Source organism: Lichenostomus cassidix, chromosome 11 (genome assembly GCF_008360975.1).
Source record: "Lichenostomus cassidix isolate B80296 chromosome 11, HeHo_3.0, whole genome shotgun sequence".
Lineage (NCBI taxonomy): Eukaryota > Metazoa > Chordata > Aves > Passeriformes > Meliphagidae > Lichenostomus > Lichenostomus cassidix.
This window is the reverse complement of record NC_139492.1, coordinates 4,698,166-4,719,585: the sequence shown is the minus strand read 5'-3', so window position 1 is coordinate 4,719,585 and position 21,420 is coordinate 4,698,166. Positions and strand designations below refer to the sequence as shown.

General features: G+C 38.4%; 1 protein-coding gene and 1 long non-coding RNA gene across 3 annotated transcripts in view; one reads left to right on the top strand and one right to left on the bottom strand.

The window, feature by feature from the left end:
- CDYL2 (chromodomain Y like 2) overlaps positions 1–6,193 on the top strand; it is a 58,971-nt gene extending 52,778 nt beyond the window's left edge. Inside the window, exon 7 of the mRNA XM_085071480.1 lies at positions 1,689–6,193. Coding sequence (XP_084927606.1) covers positions 1,689–1,847 — 159 coding nt within the window. The 3' untranslated portion in view covers positions 1,848–6,193. The remainder of the gene's footprint in view (positions 1–1,688) is intronic.
- Positions 1–21,420, bottom strand: part of LOC146432098 (uncharacterized) — a 64,648-nt gene that overhangs the window by 21,927 nt on the left and 21,301 nt on the right. For both annotated transcript variants that reach the window (XR_014854483.1, XR_014854482.1), the window contains exon 2: positions 11,180–11,306. This is a non-coding gene — a long non-coding RNA (uncharacterized LOC146432098). The remainder of the gene's footprint in view (positions 1–11,179; positions 11,307–21,420) is intronic.

Below are 21,420 nucleotides of genomic sequence, written 5' to 3'. Positions count from 1 at the left end.
GCACCCCAGAAGGGTAGGATAGTGCCAGCTAAGCTCTGCTGTGAAGGAGAGGTGAGATCCAGACAAGAGGCATTTGAACACAGTCTGATCACAGTGTATTATAACTTTCCTTTTGTGTACACAAAAGTTGAAAGAAAATCCTTTCCTATCTTTACTTCCTAGGGTTTTTTCCCTTCAGGCAGATATACTCCTATTCTGGGAACATCCTTCTTTAAAAAACATGCCGTGAAGAAAGCGATACTGGCTGCAATAAAACTGCAATAATTAAAGTGAAAATTGTTATCGTTTCTTGATATATATTTCCTATGCCTGAAACTGTCTCAGCATCTCTCAGTTTCATTTAAAAGATCTGTTGTAAAAGGAGGTAGAGAGAGACACAAGAGATTTTTAATTAAACAAAGTGTAGATTAGATCTCACAGAAGACATTGGGAATGAAACTCTCTGAAAACATAGCAGAATTTTATTTGATAATGCTGATATAATGTGTATTATTTGATTTGGCAAAACCTCTGGGCCTTCCTGTGAATTCTTCTTTCCTTCACTGGTATTGGCTGTCAATGAAATTTTGTTGAGATCCCTTAGGAAGATGGGTGCTGACTTGTGGACAAAGAGTTAAACCTTTCAAAGACTTGTTCACAAAGAGACAACAAAAAATACACAGGCCCTTTGATTTGCTATTAACATCTTCTACTTGAGTTAAAGACAGAGACTTCTTTGCAAGAGCAGTGTTGAAACCTACAATAGGTAGTAACTGGGCTTAACATGAAGGTGTTGACAAAGCTGAGTGAAGGGAATGCACCTCCCATACCACAGAACACTGTATTAGTTATATGAAATCTTCTGCCCTCAGAAAATCACTAACTTAGGAATTATTAATGCATTTGACGAGTTGAGTTCCTTGTGATATACATACTGGTGTTGTGTATTTCAAAACAAATATTAAAGGCATCAATCCCAATGTGCTTAAAAATGGGTCTGGGAAAAATGAGCTGAACTATGGGAGCAACCATGGACCTGCAGTTGGTGCCTTTCAGAACTTGCTACAATTACCAAGGGCTTGAGGTTGGGCTTTCTATTGCAAAGATCTCAGGTGATTTGTTGTATCGGCCAAGTAAATGTAACTCCAGAACACAGTCAGAGGGTGCTTGTTTTGCTCAGCACCATTCTTTTACAAAATATTTCACTTTTATAAAAATATAAATAAATAGGCTTAAAAAGGGACTTGCAATAAAAGCCCTTGTCTGTTAATTTCTGTTTTGATAAGGAAAAAATACATGAGGGAAAATTGTTAAAGAAGATGGACATCCACTTTTGGGTTTCCATGTCTAACCTTGAAGGCCACCTTCCAGAAAACAGGTAGCAGGTATATTGTCCCTCACACGTTTTCATTTCAATGTGAGGGAGTTCAGCTCCTTCTTGTGCTTCATGGCAGACCTTCAATAAACTAAGGTACTTCAGAATCCCTCATTCTTTTAAAAACTTGGCACTAACCCATCAACCTCAATTCTTAAAGATGCTGACTATCAGCAAGTGGAGTTGTGGCTATAAATCAAATGTAGTTTCTGTGCCCGAAGGAGTTAGGTAGATTGTAAAACAGCATCAGTAGTCTAAAAACACTGGTCACACCACTATCTGTAGTAATCTTTTCAGATTCAAAATAAAATACTGAGTCGTATTTTGGCTTTAGGTACTGGAAGAGTCCAAATGTCTCGTGCGGAGCTTCCTGAAATCTGGACTTGAAGATGTGAACGAGAAAGAGTGTCAGATGTTAAAACAGCTGTGGAGTTCTTCCAAAGGACTGGATTCATTATTCAGCTACTTGCAAGACAAAATTTATGAAGTCTGATGTCTCGGCCTAACTTAAAGAGAAATTGCTCCAGTTGTGACCAGAGTCAGACATGACCGTGTTTGAGAAGCAGAGGCAATGCATCAGTGAGGAATTTGTGACAGTGATCCCAATGCCTGTGGCTGTGTGGATTTCCTTGTGAGCTCCACAGCTGCTTGTAGCCGGTTTGATTTTGTGTAACCAAGACGTGGGCAGGCGTTCAGTGCACACAACCTGTGCAGAGGCTGCATCTTTCACATTGCTCATCCACATCCAACTCTACATTCCACGTGCTGAGAAGCACCACTGAGGCCCAGCAAGGCTCACCCACCTGTAAGGGTTTATTTTGTCTGTCCTTCTTAACTTATTCTTGCTGTTGCAGCACATCTGGGCTGACAGAGAGGGCTCAGTCTAAAATCTGGGTCAGCATGACCTTTCGTAGACCCAAAAACCATATGTTAGGAATATGTTAATTATTTTTTTCTAAGTTCTAACAGTTTAATGGAAAAATCTGATAATTTATATGTATAATATGTAAAGTTAGTTTACAAAAACTACTAGAATTTTTTTCTTTGTTGAATTTATTTAACTTATTTATTTTGTGTTCATATTCAGCTGTTTATTGATCACAAATCTTATTTTCATATTTCCCTTGAGTGAATTAATGGCATCACATGAGAATGCAAACACATTTTTAGCAGCAAACTGAGTAGAAAAATAAAGAATATATAGAAAACCCACAGAACATTGTGGGCAGTAAACGAAACAGCCACATGCATGCTCCTCTATGTGTAAAATTGTACAAAAAATGTATGAATCAGATTCATTTGCCAGGGTTAAGAGAAAAAAGTGGATTCTGACACAGTGAGTCCCCCTTAAGTCTCTCTTCACTTTCTGCCTTCTTGAGGAGCACTGAAGGGCTCGCCAACCAGATGCTTTATTTAAGTTTACTATATTCCTGTTAGCCGGATATCAGTAACAGGGTGAGTGGTGCCGTTCCGTGGCATCGTACTGTTTTTCAGGTTTAAACACCCCTTTCAGTCTGAAGTCTAAAAGCAAATCCTTATGAGCCTTAGTCTAGTTGCCTGATTCCTCAGGTGTGAGATAATTTCTGCTCTGGAGGCCTTTGGGTGTGGGCCAGCAGTTTATACAAGGTGCTAGGCATTGAACTAAGTGGAGGCAGAGGTTTTGTTTTGCTTTTCCCAGCTCTCCACATCTGGCCACCCCACCACCTGTTACAAGAACTTATGGCTATCCATAAAAGCAGTCCCCAATAAACAAGGCAAATCCAATCTGCTCTTTTCGAATGTGATCCCAGTACTGTTCAGTGACACTGACTGACTTCTGAACACTGGATCTCTCTCAGTTCTTTCCTGCTAGGGGCAGTTCATGTGGAAATGACAGGAGCACGCTCTGAGACTTCACCTGCCATTATAGTATGCCCAAATTGAAACCTCTTGAAGCAGAAGCTTTGCACATTTGTTTGCTTCGTGATTTGTGCACTTGCTCTCCATCCTTGAGCTCAGTGACTTATTATGGTTTAAACCTCTGCAAATCAGGCTGCTCAGCTTTCTCCCTCTTAGTATTTCCATAAAGAGTTTCAACAAAGCCTTTGTAAAGTTAACAAACAGGTGATTACAGTAAACAGTAGCCTTCAACACGTTAATGTAACATTACCTTTTCCACAATTAATTAGAAGCACTGTTTTTATGTCCTAATTGTACCACTGAATTTTAAGGAAATCATTACCCTAAAATGCAGAAGTTCTCATGGAAATTCTTCATTAAAAAGACAGAATCTGGCTTCTAATTAGCCTGTTTAAAATGTTTTTTAAAATAAACATCTAAAACAGTTCGCTTATTTTAAAATGACTGAAAGAGAACCCTTTCAATAGCTATTTGAAGTGATGGATGCACCATTTATTTTACACCAATCCTTGCTTTTGTCCACAACCTGCCAGCAGTGCTGCAGGGCATGTTGGATCAAGGCCCCCAGCATGGCAGGTGCACACAGAGTCACCTGGAAAAAGAGGGATTCCCCAAGTGAAAAAACCACTCACACACACGTGTTTGCACAATCAGGCCTCCAGCATATACCTTCAGAAAAAAGAAAAAAGGCAATGGAAAGTACCACGATTCCTCAACTTCCTTTATTCCCGTCCAGAGAGCCATAACTCCTAGTCATGTGTTAATAAGATATTAGGAAGTTTGTTTCACTACTATGCTTAGTTTTTGTAGATAAATATAGCAAGATTGCTCAGCAATGTGAAGGAATGCGTTCCGAACGAGATTTGCAAATGGAGAAGAATCATGTTGTTGGATCTTTTAAACTGTACCATTTCATCTGAATTTTCAGATATCTGTATCTTAGCATTTTTTATGACAAAGGAATGGTTGAAATACATTTTCTATAATTATTTTTCCATTAAAGCAAGCGCTAACCATAGTTAACATTTTTAATTATTCATATCTATACAGTTACAATCTAGTTTTCACGGAATCTATTTTCCCTTCAAAAAAGAGTAGTAACAAAGTTGAAAGCTTCTTTTCCAGTATTTAAATATCAGAATCTCAATTTTCTCTTGTGTTTCTATCCTTACTAGGTATTCAGATATCTAGATGTACTGTACATATTAGTCTGGGTACCTTTACTAATATTCACAGTATTTAAGATTAAAAATGCAATTTGTTGTTTAAGTATGTTATTTTATTCTTGTGTAAATTGTTTTGTACAATCTTTAAAAATCTACAGTTTTGCATTTGTAGATATTAAAGGTAAGCAATTTATTTTGTGTTGTCCTGCATGTATATTTTTGCTGTAGATAAGTGTTGCTTAGTTTACTATTTCAGTACATTTCTGTTTAAATAAATAAGCTTACAAACTTTAATACAGTATATATTTTCAAAATATAAACTTTTATATTTCTGTGGTAGGTTAGGGTATGCGTTTTAGGCAATCTTTTTCACTACTCTGAACTGTTCTTTTAATCTATAATATAATGGTTTTGTGCCAATAGTTTTTCATTAGAATGAAATGCTCTTTTAATGTTAGGGATGAACAGACAATTTTGGTTGGGGTTTGTTTTATTTTTGGTTTTGGGTTTTTTAATTATTTTGCCAGCCTTTACAGTTTTAAATATAATTTATAAATGTATTGCATTTGTGAATAAGCCTTACCATTAGGTACAAGAAATCTTTAAAGCTGCATAATTGCTTATGTAGCACTAAGGACTTCCCCAAATAATTGCTGTAAGAAAGTTAGCAAATCAGAGTACAGGGCCTTAAGTTTTTCTTGTGAAAAGGATAATACGGGTTGTTTCTTCTGAACAACATAGGTAGACTTGTCAGCATGGGCTTTGTTATATATAAACTGTGCATTTGTGCTCCCAACCATGGTAGTTTAATCTCAGGCTTTGTGTGGCTGGGTCTATAAAAGTCAAATCTGGCTAAAGCCAGCACTCTTTAGGAGACACTAAAGAAGTTTACATAAGAGACTTACAGACAATCTTATCATAGTACATTTGGGTACTCGGTATCCTCGATGTGTTATCTGTGTCTGCCCAATTAACCGTATGTTTTAAGCCATATTAAATCTCTTTACTGCTATTTTAAATACTACACTGAAAGTCATTCACTAGCTTGCTTGCTCACAGACAGGATTTCAATTTTTAGTGAATAAAAATATTATGCCTTCCATAAAAACAAAGGACCAAAGAATTGCATTCTTCTAACAAAGCATTAGTTCCTTTGCCAGTGAACTAGTTTGACATTTGTACCGAAGATGAAATAGTCTCTTTCTGCTTCAAACACTGCGTTCTCATCCATGTAAGGTGGAAGGGGGAAAAGATGTATCCACTGAGCTATTGGGAAAGGAGTGATGTTCAGCTGGGATGGCATGTCTATTGGTAAGGCTTATTACCAAACCTCTGAGATGAAGCAAAGAACCAAAAATTCACAAGTTATGTCAGTGTAAATTTATTTTCAGAACTTGCACAAATAATTAATTGTAGAACTTTGCAAATTAGGCCCTTAAGTTATTTTGTCAGAATGCCATGGAACAGACTAAAACAGTTTCTAATATTTGTAACAATGAGTACATATTATAATATTATAAGGGTACAGGCACCCCTATATCACAGTGTTGTAAATATTTTCTGAAACTGGTACAGTACTGAGGGACTTGTATCTTCTGATATATCAAATATTGACTGTCTAGATCAAATTGTACACAATTTATTTGTTGATGGTCCTGTAACTAGTGTATGGACACATTTCTGGGTGCCTTAGAAGTTGTATTTTTCATGTGTGTTAATATGCAGTATTTATACATTGTGAGAAGCTGCTTTGAATAAAAACATTGAAACGTCATTTCAATGCAGTGATTTTCAGTTTTACATAATCAGAATGAATGTGGTAAGTGGTAGCCATTATATATGATAATGCTGTTCATGGGCTCCTGCCTCTCCAAAGAGACCAGGCACACAACGGGCTTTTCAAAAGAGAATTCTTTTTTTTCCAAATGGCAAAACCCAGGGCACTAAGACACACCACCATAAGAACCCTGTGCAATCAATTTTGATCCATTTCAATTACCATTCCTTGATCAAATCCAAGAAAACCACCAAGAACTGTCTCACAAAAGCATTTCTAGGACACCACCTCCACTGTTATCACTTCCACTATTTGACATGTGCACATCACCTGAAACATTCCTGCCCAGAACCAGCTGCTCCATGCAGGATTTCAGCTCCACATGAGGGAATTTGATTTTGAAGTGATGTTTGCCAGGGGGGCCAAGATTCAGCCCAGAGCCAGCCTGGTCCCTCTGCATGGCTCCAGACAACATTCCTGCCAGGGGCTCTTGTGTACCAGGGGATCCTTTGTCTGCAGCATCCACAAATGCTGTTTCCAGTCATGTATCTCCCATGATTAGAAGAGTAACTGTAAATTACTTCTGCCTGGGGCAGGAAAGGAAGGATATTTTTACAGAGAGCCAGGGTTAGCCAACCCAGCTATACAACAAGGTCTGAAAAAACAACCTACACTTCACTCAAAGGAAACAATCATTTTCTAGCAATTATATTGGTTGGCTTTAAACGGACAGACACTGTTAGTAAAAACCATGGTCAGCTATTTGGAGCAGAGGATTGAGCAATTTAGTCTTGCTCACTATCAAAAAAATCAAATTATTTATTAAGGTGACTCTTGTCAGGAATGAACTTATTGTAGCTTCCACTGGACTGGGACCAATGTGCACATGATGAACAGGTGTGACACCTTTCCTGTCTAACAGTTTTATTGGTAAGTTTGGGTATTAACATAGATTGTCAACATATGACTTTTATTTTAAATAACTCATTTTTCAAAGAAAGCAAAAATTCTTCAAAATTAAAAACTCCATCCAAATATTGGGGGTATTTAAGGTATTTCAAATGTCAGTCCCTGTTGCAGCAAATTAATATACAATTTACATGGAAGAGGAACCTGTTAAGTAGATATAAAGAAGTAATTGCATGTATAAAAGAACAGGAAGGTAATAATCCAAATTAAGGTATAAAAACAGGTCAAATCTCAACATACACTTAGATATGCCACTTCTAATTTTGAATAACAGAAAAGATACTGCATGTGGCAAGAACAAGCAGAGGTTCTGAAAGAAATGAACAGCAAATGAAAGCATGTGAAGAAAACCAGAAAGACACAATTTTAAACACTGGGGGAGTTCAAAGCAAATCAATTATCAGAAGTTTGGTTTGGTCACAAAGGAAAAAGCCAGGGTGAGGTTCTGGACTTATTAACTTCAGGAATTCACCTCTCCTTGGATATCTTATTTGTCATGAAACACCCTCAGAAGTAAAGTTTAATCAAACGTAATGCATCTCTTCACAACTCTAACTTAACCTGAAAACCAATCTCCAGTCATAGCATGGAGAGTTTCAGATTACTAAGAAAACCAGCCTAACAGCCCCCTCTAGAATTCAAACCATTTGAACTGTGTTAGCACCACTTTGCTTTAATTTATACTCTTTCCTTGGTTTTACAAATTTGCTCATTACAGATATATAATAAAAACTGAACTGTTAAAAACTTTGTTAAATTCCAATTATTAAGTCCATCTGGTTTGACTCAGTAATTTTTATCTGTAACAGGCAAGAGTAAGAGAAGTAGGGGAGCAAGAAGGTAATTTTCATTTTGAACAATCCCCATGGATTTAAGCCAAAAGCCACCAGCATTAATGGAGATCCTCCTCCTGACTTCACTTGTTTCTACAGAAACCCCAGAGTCTGATGGATACCACAGCAAACTCCTTCACAGTCATCGTACAGGAATATCTTGTAGCCATCTCTTCAAAAGATAATGTGCTTTGATGAGAAATATATAATTAGCACTGGAGGAAGGGTTCCATTAGTTCAGAATTGAACAGCAGTGTCTATGAAATTTTGTAGACAATTCAACATTTTCAATGTTACTGCTAAGTCCTGTTAGTAGAAAGTCATGCCCTGCTGTGTTTTAACCTTCCTCAACTCTTCAGTCACATTTATCAACTTGGATTCTGGATGACTGTATAACACAACATCTGTGAAACTGATTTTATACATTGGTCATAGACCAGTGTTCACATATTGGTGAATAACTGTAAAGAGAAAAGTGAAAATACTCTTTGCGGCAACGAATCATGTTTGAAACAAGGGCTCTTGAACTGCTGCTGCTTCTTAAGCTGTGAGAAAAAAAGCTGCATCTAACACTGGAGTTTCTAGAATGAAAAATTATTTAAACACTAAGCAGCAATCTTGACTTGTTAGAACCGAGTTAATTACTATCATCTAGAAATAAGTTATTCACAGTCATCCAGAAATGTGTTTCTGATATATCTGTGTAAATAAGTACTACACTGTCTATTACTCCAAAAGGATCAGCAATTTCCTACTGCTGTCCTTCCATATGCTGCCCACCCGGCTCTGAGGTATTTGCTTTCATTAAATGAATACAGGAATTCACATAAAACTGTTCCCATAACTCTTCCCATTATTCAAGATATGCATTATTTTAACCTCTCACTTTTTTATTTTGCATGCAGCTGCAGCAACTTCGCCAGGGGCTCAGACTCTGGCAAACAATTCCCTTCAAGTCTCCTTTTTGCCCATTAGACTAAAAATGAGCAACAACTCCAAACTCCTGCTGGCTGCACTGCCAAGGGATGCTCCTGCTCCAACGGCAAAGGTCAGAGGAGCAGCATCCCACTGGTTGGAATGTGGGGTCCAGAGCTGGTGACTGCTTGACCCAAATCCTCCCTTCATTTCTGAGGACAAGCCCCAGACATGGTGCTTGTAACACCCACCCCATCCCCAGCAGCTGCCTTCATCAGACCAGAAAAACAGCACATTTTATTCTTCATGTATTTACATGTAGCAGGATGTAGCAGACTTATTTTCCTGGATAATAATGTGATGCCAGTTGGAAAGGAATATCCCAAAGCATGTTAGACCTGGTAGGATTCATCTTCCATACATGGCTATAACTAGTTAGAACACAAAGACACAGTCTCCTTCTAAATGATGCTTTTTAAATAAATGCTTTCCATATAAAAATATATTCAAAGGTTAAAACTGAGCTTTAAAGGAACAGGCTACAATATGGCTGACTTGAAAGGCTAGAACTTTTCCCAACCATTTCAAGTATGAGAAAATCCAACAGCTCTTCATTTGTGAGTCAAGCACTTGGTAAACACACTCCACAACTGTACCATGGCTGTGTGCCAATGAAATGGTGAGTCAGCAGGCAGGGGAGGGAATCAAGTGTCAAGAATGCATTTAACCCTCACTCAGAGAACACTTTTCTTACCAACAGAATGAAACCGCACCATAAAAATGCAAAACATTACTGGAATTTTTTATCCACTAGTAGAGGCAACCATCTCAATTTTCTTCCAGCTTCGCAGAGTTTCTCAAATTTTAAATTAGGACAAAAGCTTAAGAAAATAGCAAACAGCAAACTGATAAGAAAGAGGTTCATGAACATGTAACTGTGCAGTCAGTCCTACAATCCTTACTCTGACCAAAAACCAAGGGATAACCCTGGCAAGGCTGAGTGCCACAGGGTTTCATGAGAGTATTTCAATTGATAATATGTAATACTTGTACAGATATAAAAAGGAGTACATTTTCCTAATGAAAATACAGTTCAACTCATCAGTCCTATTCCCAAAGGAGTATCTGTGCAAGCTACTTTGCTTCACAGTGTTCTTGTGGAGTGGTTGATGAAATCACAAGATTTCCTATATAATTTTTAAATTAACCCCTCTTAAAAAACTGCCCACTGAAGCATCACTGTACATGATCACTCTAGGTACTCTATTCAGGATGGAAAAAGAGCATAAAAAAGTGAGGATTAAAAAAAAAATATTTGAAAGAGTACCCAATCTTCCACCTGAAGATTTGAACACTCGTTTACAAGGTTGTTAAACACTGCCAAACCAGAATGACAGCATTTTATACCTACTTTCTTACTCACTCTTCACAGGTGTAAATAACCACGTTGGACACCTGTGGAGGAGGGGAAAGGAGAGGGGGAAAAAGACTCCAGTAATTACCTTTAGAGTGTTAGTTAAATGTAATTATAGACCAGCAGTGAATTTACAGCTTGCCCCCATCGGGGAACAGATAGAGTTTCCAGTTAAAGGCTGAAGACAGCACGCTCTGCTGTCCTCACGCTGCTCCAGCCTACAAATGCCTTCACAAAAGAGATTTTTTTACACATCTGGTCTCACTGACCTCCATGGCCTAAGCCATCTTCTCCAGGAACTCAACTCACAGCCAGTATCATCCATTTAATGTTAGTTTGTCCTGCCCTGCTTAAGCCTGGGCTGTGAAATGGCAGAGATAAGAATTAGTTTGAACAGACATCTAATATTTCTAGGGAGGAAATACTCACAGTAAGCATCCCTTCACAGATCTGTGAAAGACTTTCCTCCCATCTAATGGCCCTCATAAAGTCTAAGCCCAAAGTTTAGACAAAACCATCACCTATGGCATTAAGAGACAAGGCCTTCCAAATCCTACTGGAGTTGTAAGAAAGACTTTCACCCCATCCTTCATCCCTCTTTCTGCCAGGAGTTAACTGTGGCAGGGGCTGCAAATTACACAGACAGATCCAAGCTAAAGGAGATAAATTTGAGCCAACTGAGCTCAAATGGTTGACCAAAATCTATGACACCTGAAAGTAGGCAATGTCCCACAGAAGAACACAGGAGTAGGAAGAAGATTTTCTCTTCAAACACTGTATTCCCCTCCAGGATCTTACAGAGTGGAAATACAGACCTATGACCAAAGAATATGAGAAACCAATGTCACTTACTGTGAAGGATTCTGTCTTGGGTTGCACTTGGCCTACACAAGTGTGAGAAGAGAACCAAGTCCTGCAGAACTTCAGTTTTGAAAGCAAATTCCCTATGCATGCTGCTCAATTCCTCCATCTGAGATTCCTAAAGAAAGAGGAATGTAAAAGATTGTCAGTGTGCATTATTAAGCTTGCAGTTTATAGAAGAAAATCACGACACATCTTTCTAGTATGCAGAAGGCTCTAAGTAATCTTCCATCATTATAATAACATTAACACCTAGAAATCCTGCAGAGCTCCAGAACTCTCTCGAGAGCATTATTTTATATATCTATCACTCCTCCATCAAAAATTATCTTTTTAAATAAATACATTTACAAATAGGAAATTCTTTAACTTTTCTCCCAAACACAAACACCTTTTTGGCTTTCTGTGTGTCCATCCCTTAGAAATGACATCTCCAGGTCACACCATTCTACACTGCTTGGAACCTATGGAACACACCAGGAGAGTCAGAGACCAAAGGAAATTACACATGTAGTGGCACTACCAGGCTAACACAAGTGTTGATTTAGCAACAGAAAAATCTGAACACTTTAGACTTTAGTGGCGTGTTGTATGAAGGCTCTTCATCCAGATAAGAATGTGAATTACTGTGGAGAATTTTATTTATATAATTATTCAATTTTTATGCAGAAAGCATTAGCAGATACTGTTTTAAATAATTTCAGATACTCAGCACTAAATAAGTAGCTCACTTTCAAGAACCAACCAAGAAAAAACATTCCACAGAATGTCATATATTCCTTCAAAAGGAGAGTTACATTTCATTAGCATGGATGCTTAAGTGGAATAAGTCTCAGTATGGGGACTGTTTTCAGCAATAGTTGTTAATTAAGTAGTAAAGTGCTAATAAAATGTTTAGGCAGGTTGCATTTAAATAGCAGGATAATGATATATAATTACTAAAAAAGAGTGCCAAAACCACTCTGCAATAGAGCACATTCAGTTTGCATGCACTGTGCAAATCCATTTGAAAACAGAAAGGATTCCAATGTCCACTGTACAGTGGCCAGGGCACAGGCAAGCTGTGAAACTCTCAGTCACAGAGAAGGATCTTTTACTTAAAAGCACACTCCAAGTTCCTCTCACAGAAGCTACAGAAATTAAAAGAAAATATTCTTAACACATACAGGAACAAATAAACACACAGTAGCAGTGAGGCCAGCAGCTCTTCTGCAGGGTCATGATGAAAAACCACCAGGAAAACAAGGAAGAGCCTGTGAGGAAGGACAATACTCAGTGACCTCACCACGGGGGACACGGCAGGAACCTGTCCCTGCAGGACGTGTCTAAGGGTGAGGCATTCAATTCAAAAGTAAAATTGGTGGGAAAAGTACCAAAATGTTCTGCTGCAGCAAGGTATGGTGAGATAATTCTTTGGGTAAGCAAAAAGTGCAGTAGGCAAAAGGAACTTGGCAGAGCCAGGATAAATTTCAACCAAAAGAAAATGCAAATACTTTGAATCTTTTTAAAACAAGAGGAAGGTCTTGTTCATTTGACAAGAATGGTTCATTTTTCAGAGATTCACATCCTACAACTAGAAAAATAGGTCATCTTCAATGGATATAAAAAGAATTATAACCAAGGAAGAACAAAAAGCTGAACCCACATGCTTGGGGTGAGGTTCTCACCCTGTAAGTCAACTAATGCTCTAAAATGTTCTCATTTTTATTCTGCAAGACCTCCCAATTTTCCCTGTGTAAAATCTGTGCTTTGAACATTAAGAAAGATGACATGTATATTAAGGGAGTAAGATATTCAGCAGGTTAATGTTCTACTTTGTGAACAGATTACCAAGAAAGAACCTTCCCTTGTTATAAAAGGCATTTCTTTTCTTTGGATTCAGAAAGCTGACTTCACCATGTAACTGAGTCATCAAGGAGACTGCTGAGCAGCACCAGCCAAGAAATAGAGATCAGGTTGCATCTGTTGCTGCTCAATTCTACACCTTTTTTTGCTCAATCCCACTTGCACAAAGCCACCTCAATCTCTTTGGCAGTTTGGTTTCCAGATGTGATTACCCACAAAGTGACACTGCTGAAGCAGAACAGGAACTTCATTCCCACCCTCCCAGACAAGCATCCTGACCCATAAATCCCAACATTGTGTTTGCTCTCCCTCACTGATCTACAGAACAAAGAATTATAAAATTGAACAGAGTGGGCAAATTACTGGTTCCAGTGTGGCAGCAAGGTGATCAGTAGCACCCAAATCCTTTTCCCCTTTCTTTCCCAGTCTTTGCTGTTGGTAGGCATGGTGTTAAGGGACATGCTTATGTGGTGGACTCAGCAACGTTAGGTTTGGTGTTACGGTCAGACTTGAGGGTCTTAAAGGTCTTTTCCAACCTAAATTCTCTACAATAGAGATGAGATCCTAAACCCAGATTTGTCTCTGTTGCCAAGATGCTGTGGTAATACAGGCAAAGATAGTTCCTGTCCAAGGAGGAGGAAAATTCACTATCAGAAATGCAGTTATAAATACAGATACATGGAAATTTAATATTGACCTTGCTGTACTAAAATCAATAAGAGATTTTTCACCAACTTGAATGGATCAAGCCCAGAGACAGGAGATATGCCTGCTTCACTCCTCACTCTCTACCCAGCCTTTGCACAGTCTCATTTATTACAATCATCACATTAGAGGGAAGCCTTTAAGATCAATACAAAGGAGAAAGAGGCGCAGTAGGTTTGCATGTGATGTAAAAATGGGTTTTGAAGCTGGGGACCAAGAGACAATGAGACAAAAGACAAGTAGGAAAAAGCACAGGTTAGCAGGTAATACAAATCGTTACAACTCCAGGAGAGCTGTGAAACGTCTTCATGAACACAGGGCTTGCAAACTAACAGGGTAAAGCACAAGGAATGAAGAGGTTGAAAATGGGGCTTTACTCCAAGAAAAGAGGATGGCTGAGTGCATTTTTTAATAAAGGTAATTAGGGGAAATAAAATGTTTCTCTCAAAATCAGGACTTGGAATTACTCAACGGATTTGTTGTCAGCCCTCACAGTGAAAGGTATTGGGTAAGAAGGCTTTTAGTGATTTGAAGGGAAGTAGGGACTAGCCTGAACATGAGGGACAGAGTAATGCACTGACTAATTTACACAGTATTTTGATGTCAGAAGCAACAATTGTTAAAATAACCACAGAACTACAAAAATAGAGAAAATTAAGTGTTTTCAGAGTGAACAATTACATTAATAAGCAAATGATTGTGGGTATCACATGACTGGGTTTTAGGTTCACTGTTATGAACAACCTTTGATTCAAAAAACATAAAGATGCTTCCACTGTGACTGATAGCAAAACAAATGAATTAGGGGCTGCCAGCCTAAGAGTCTATTTTATCTCAAGAGAAGGGTTGCTTACTCATCTCTAGTCAACAGCCCCTTTTAAACATGCTGGAAGTAATTTCAAAACCCCAAGGAATGATGGAATTTAAATGATTTGTGAGGGTGGAAGACTGAGAGGTTTTCGTACATGACCAGCTATTTACCAGAAAATTATCAGATGCTCTACCATCATATTTATGATAAATTTTTTCCTCAAATTAAACTCCAGCCAATACAGCTAAACTCAGACTCATCACAGCAGATTGAATTTGCTCTCCCTTTCTTTCTAATGTACATTTGTTGTGATCTGCTACTTACTTTTCTCATGGTCATATTTCTGAATAAATCAGCGCATTCAAATCATTCCAGTGAATCAGTTAATATTTCAAATGAAGTTCAAATTAATTCAAATGAATCAGCCAGCTTACAGAGAGAAAACAAGTAAGTAGGTTAATGTGGTGGGTTTAGCTCTATGAAACCCAGGTTCAACCCTCTGCTCCACCATGAGGTGCTCCACACGTGGTGCGACATGGGAATTTCTTTTGGTATCAGTGTGCAAAATATTTAAGCATTTTTCACTGAAATTCCCTAAACCAGACTGAATCAATGAAACACCCTAGTCCTCCAGCAGTTTCACAGAGCCATAGAGTAATTTTGGTTGGAAGGGTCCTTAAAGATCATCTCATTCCAGCCCCCTGCCATGGGTAGGGACACCTTCCACTACACCTGGTTGCTGCAAGCCCCATCCAGTATTTCAAGGGATGATGGGGCAGCCACAGCTTCTCTGGAAAACCTGTGCCAGTGCTTCACCACTCTCTGAGTAAAGAATTTCTTCCTACCATATAGTCTAAACCTGCCCTTTCAGCTTAAAACCATTGCCCCTTGTCCTGTCACTATCTGCCTACATAAAGAGATCCTCTCACTCCTTTTTATAAGCCGCCTTTAAGGAACTGGAAGGCCAAAAATAAGGTTTCCCTGGAGCCTTCTCTTCTCCAGGATGAACAGCCCCAGCCCTCAGCCTGTCTCCGTGCCCCAGAGCAGATGTGCTCCAGCATCTTCATGCCCTCCTCTGGATACCTCTAGCAGATCCATGTCTTTCTTGTGCTGTTTCCCCTTGTATCCAAATTATCACAAATTATAACTCCAAAACTGGGATCAGTTGTTCCAAGTCAAGAGAGAGATAGCAAAACCATAAGCTTTTTTAAAGGCTCAAATATCAGAGGAGAATGGAGACATATTTTTGTTCACTACATGCACACCACTCCACACTTGAGTTAAACATCTCTTTCTGAGATACTAGGGTTCCTCTGAAAAATAAACATCATACAGACTAACCATTCATCCATCCATCCATGAGATAAACTCAAATTTCCAGCTCCATAGTTAAGCAAATGCAAAATAAAGTGACTAAGAAATTAGTCATTGAAGAAGTATATTTGTAAATAAATTATGCATGTCACATGAATGGTGTCTACAAATCTCTTTTGAAAAGAGCACAAGGACTCTCTAAGTACTCTACAAGGACTGAAATCAGTGAAACAGCCCAAGCTGATTTCCACAGGTCTGGATTACAGCCTTGGACCCCCTACTGGCATCCTAGGCATGGAACATGCACTGGATCAGCCCCTCAGCAGATAGCAGGCAGTACTCTCTACAGGAAATCTACCAAGGCTATAAAGAAAGAAACATTGAAAAGAAAATGAAGTCCCAAAAGTCCTTTACTATATAAGACAGACACTATTTGTGGATGGCAGGTGAACCTCAGCATTCAGCTCCAATATAAGGTAGAGAGCTGCAAGGGAGTACATATTTCCATCTGGGCACAGCTCCAATTTTATATTAATAAACTGGCTCTTTTTTGTAAACAGAATCAATATCCTGTTTAAAAGTGATTCTCAGAAGAGCAGGAAATTAGAAAATATTACTATTAAATTAATCAAACTTCTTTTCATGAAATATTGTTCATGTTAATGAACACATTTATTTTTTGGTTTTTTCAGTGTATATACACATGTACATTGAAAATGCTACCCTAGGCATATGAGCTATGTGCTCATTTGAGATATACAAAGCTACATATTTCCTTCTTATTAATTCTGATTCCATGAACCCCGAATGCAATTTTTACTTTCAGGGATTATGAATTATAAATATGATAAGATTTTTCAGGATGAATCATCAAGAAGTTTCTTTTCGCTCTTTGGTATTTCTCAGCAATATTGGATGTGCCTCTGAAGGTAAAAGGGACTGGAGGAAACCACACAAGAAAGCTGAAATTTCCTAAACCATTTATTTTATTACTGGTACACCAAATCCCCATTTCCCTGTCCCTGGGAATCAAATGTCATCAGTTACATCATTGAAGGCATTCTAGTCCATGGCTTGCATTTTTACATAGCTGAGGAATTTCTAAGTTCTCCACAGTTTTTTATTTCCAGAAGAGTAAAAGCAGTTCCCAGATTAGAAGAAATATATCCAAGACAGAGAGAGGTCTCCCTGGGGAAAGAGCAATGAAAGCAGGGACAAGGAGGAAGGCCACAAGAGTGAAAGGGGATGAGGTTTGGGGGAACAAAATGTCCAAAAAGATCAGAAGTGGGGTTTCGCTTGTGGACCTGATGAATATTAAAAGCACTCAGAAATTATTATTTGGTCTGAATGTGGATAAGAGGTATGGAGATAAGAGAGGAAAAGAAAGATTTTGCAATCTTTCTCAAAATCTAAAATCATAAAAAATCTTCTGTAAGGTTAAAAAAAAAAACCTGCTGAAAAGAAATTTGTTAATAAAGCAGGCTTACTGTGCAAGTCTAAATTTAACCTTAGCATTCATTACCAAGCAGTTTTTAGAACCAACCAGGGAAGGTTGGTTATTTACTCCATCCAGGCTGTCATTCTAAATCTCAAAACTGTGCTTCCTTGCTGCATCAAGGTATTAAAATAAATAATAAATAGCTATTTTATCTTTTGAACTGAAGAGCTTCAGGTGCTTTGGTATGACCTATGAAGGAAGTTATACTCGAGAAGAACATACCTGAAAGTATCAAGTGCATAAACCAACACCATATTGAGAATTACTTGCAAGACTGAAGTGGTGTTTTATTTACTGAGCCTTCTTCCTTTTGTGTCTGCACACTGACAAACAGTAACTTTTTATGATGTCTACTGGAAGCGCAGTGTGAGAGTTCACTGGGATGCCTTTGAAGCAATAAGTAAACATTTTTAACTGTGTGTGTGCCAGACTAGCTGGGCATCTCCTGCCCTGCAGCCAAGATCATTTCTGACTGTCCCTGAGTGTGGATTCCACAGGCTGGTGCGTGGGAGAGAGATGTGACAGTTCTCTGAATTACTCATTCATCCCAACATACACTTGGTCTTGTATTACAACATACAGAATTCACTCAGGGGAAAGAAAGTAAAGCTATTCACAGTCTTCAACATTTCTACCCTTCCACTATTATATTTCAACAACTTCAAATCATCCCTCTTCTCTCTGCTATCCTTAAAAGCTTCAGGTGCTCATACCACCAAAATTGGAGATATTTGTCCTCAAAACTGGGCAAGTGAATCTCTGAGTTCTAGTTTGCAGCTCCCAACTTATACACACAAGTAAAAATGTCCACAAATTAAAACATAATGACTACAGATGCTCAACTGCACATACTTGCACATTTAGCTCAAGTAAAGACAATTTGTTCTAGAAAAGGGAAACACAAACTACAGGCTCTCCACTGAATATAATTCAAATGAAACCATAGATAATGGCCAATGTTCTCTTCTATTGTGCTCTATCTTTCATAAGTGTTTTAAAATAAACACTAAATAGTAATTGTTTAATGCACCTTAAATATGCCTTTGGGATGTTCTGTGGACAACTGCAGAAAGTCAACAAGTCCCACAAAATACTCAATACATATGACACATCAACTTCTGTTAAAATATAATTATTTCTATTTTTACTTCTGTGAGCACTAATTGCAAAGGATATTTTTATAGAAAAATTCACTCTTCTGTTTCACTGATTAAGGCTTCAATACAGCTCCTCAAGCAAGGCAAATACAATGCCAACAGATACATTGTATTTTTTTCAGTCCTAACCCACAGTAAAGCCTCTAAATCAGTAGCGAACTTGCAGTTAAATACAGAATGCCTCTTTATTCTTATGCACTGAAGAAAGCAGAGGGATATAAATATAGTTAAAGGTTAAACCAAACTGTGTTATTTCATACACAAATGTAGGGTCAACAGGGTAGCACGTTTTACATATGAGACTATGTACAACACATAATCACACCTTCTAGGCAGGGAAAACTGAATTTTCACATCTTGAAACAAAGATAAGAGCACCTTTATTGAAGCAGTTAAATATTCTTGCTCCAGGTAAAAGGTATGATCTCCCAGAGCAAGCCTGTCTATTAAGGAGGTTTCATTGCAAAAAGTACTAAGAGGCTACACAAAGTGATTGTGAGTGCATTTAGGAATGATACTCAACCTGATTATTTGCTTTAAACGTTAAGTAAACAAATCATTACACCTGAAGCCTAATAAAGCCTCCTGCACAATCCCATGCCTGGGAATCGCACGGCAGCAGCTCAGCAAGCCACAGCTGAGCTACAGGAATGCTCCTGGCCTGGCAGCCCCAGCAAGGGAAAGCCCAACACTGCAGTTCTCCTTTCAGCTCACAGTGCCTTTGCCAGACTTTACACATCCATGCCAGTTGTCTGTCTAGATGGAGGAGAACAGCAGATAAATAGGGAAGAGAACTAAACCACATTTGGCAGGATAAGACTTTTCAGTGGGAAGGGAGAGAACTTGGGAGGTGCTATGCTAGGTGCCAGCAGAACTAGTATTTGGAGGAACATCCTATACATTATGTAGTACCACATGGCCCTAGATTATGTAATTCCATGATCTTCTTTTCCACACTCCCTCTTGCTCAGGACAGAATCATGTGCAGCTTGGTTTTTTCAAAGAGAAAGGCTCCCATGTTATTGTTAAAGGTCATGAGTACATTTGAAATGGTAGGGAGTGGGGAGAGAAAGGCAAGCAAAAAGAAACAAGTCTCATGGTAGGACACCTGCATGTTGCAGAGTGGAATGGGATTTCATCCCTATCTCTGATTTACTTTCTCATGGATGGAAAATGTTTCGAATCAAACTTGTTCCTTAATTTCAGAGCTTCTGACTGGATACAATGTTTCTGAATACTGACTAGCTGCACTGGAAGCTGTTCCCTGATCATGGAGTGTGTGGGCTACAAGGGAGTTGAAAACAGGTAACTTGAGTCCTAGGTGCCACAAGTTAGGCTATCAGAATCAGTATAGCCTGTCATTCATTTCCTTTGCTACAGTTTTTTACCTGTAAAATGGAGATGGTACAAAAATCTGTCAGACTGTTTTGAAATAAAATGGTAATTCAAGAACAAACATGCAAGAAAGCCTCTGAAGGAATTAATCTTCTTGTCTGTGTGGCTTACTGTGAATGTTGTGCATAGGTCACCTGAAAAATCAGAAAATAAAAAAGTACCAAGTTGCTGTCCATTTTAATGTGCAAGGAGTTCATTCACAAATTTCATTCTTGACAACCTTTCCAGCAAGTCTGACAATGTGCTCTCACCATTTTGCATAAAACATTTACAGAAGGGATACCACTCATCATTAAACTCAGCTGACATAAAAACCTACAATGAGCTGGAAAGCAGTAATCAAAGCTTCAGTTTTTTGATGGGGCATGCATGTACTGAAATTCCCTTCTTTTCTGAGCATGGCAAATGAGGCTGCAGAGTATTTTGCATCACAGATCTTCCTCAACATCACTACTTTTCTTAACACAGCTTATTTTATTATTGCACTCACTCTGCTCCATGCAGAGCAAGAAGTACAGACAAATTCTTGCTGTTACAGAGAAGAAATTAACCAAGAAGCAACACTAAAACCTCCAAAAATAACTTGCTTCTTTTGAACTCTGACTAGAAGTACTTTAGAAAACACACACACTCCTGGAGAACCATGTGTTTATTACTGGAAGCTCTGGCTTCCTTACTACAGTCTTTGTATATGGGTATTATCAGCATCTGCAAGAAGTTTCCACTACTGCTGAAAAGAAGAGGAAGATGTACAATGTGGAACAGAAAAAGTATGTGCACTGCTTATTATGTTAAAAAACAGCTGTGAATGCATGCATTCATGTGCAAGGATTACTGCAGCAAAGCCTACAACCACAGATAAAACTGAACTGATTTATTTTTCAGCCTCCATAGTCCTCATGTAATATAAGATTTTTACTTTCCCTTTCTGACATGCCCTAAAGCTTCCCACATTCCGATCCCATGGTCTTCAGCAGTGCTTAGAATGAACCCAAAGCCTCTTGTTCCAGTCAGCTGCACTTCATCAGATCTACTGGGAAGCACCAATACTCAAGCAGAACTATTCGGGAGACTCTGAGCTGTCTGAGGCATTTACAAGATCACAAATGCAGTTCATCTTACATATTTCACTTATTTCATTCTTTACGTTTTAATTCAGAATTTGAGAGGTGGAGTAGATGAGAATAGCATTGCAGGAGATGGTTGATTTGGGAGAACCCCAGTACTTTGTCATAATATTTTTATACAAGGAAAGCCAATGCCAAAGCCAAAGCCAAAGCCAAAGCCAAAGCCAAAGAATATCATATTAAAAAAAAAAAATTATAAACCCATTTCTTGTTTCTTACTGATCCGTAGGAAACAATACCAGATTTTTACTAGTTTGTATCATCTGCCAAAAACAACACTAATCCATCCAAGCACATCAACACTCAATATCCTCTTATAGGTGTAAGGGAACACAGCAGGAAGCTGAGATTACATCAATTTCTCAAACTTGGTTTCTCAG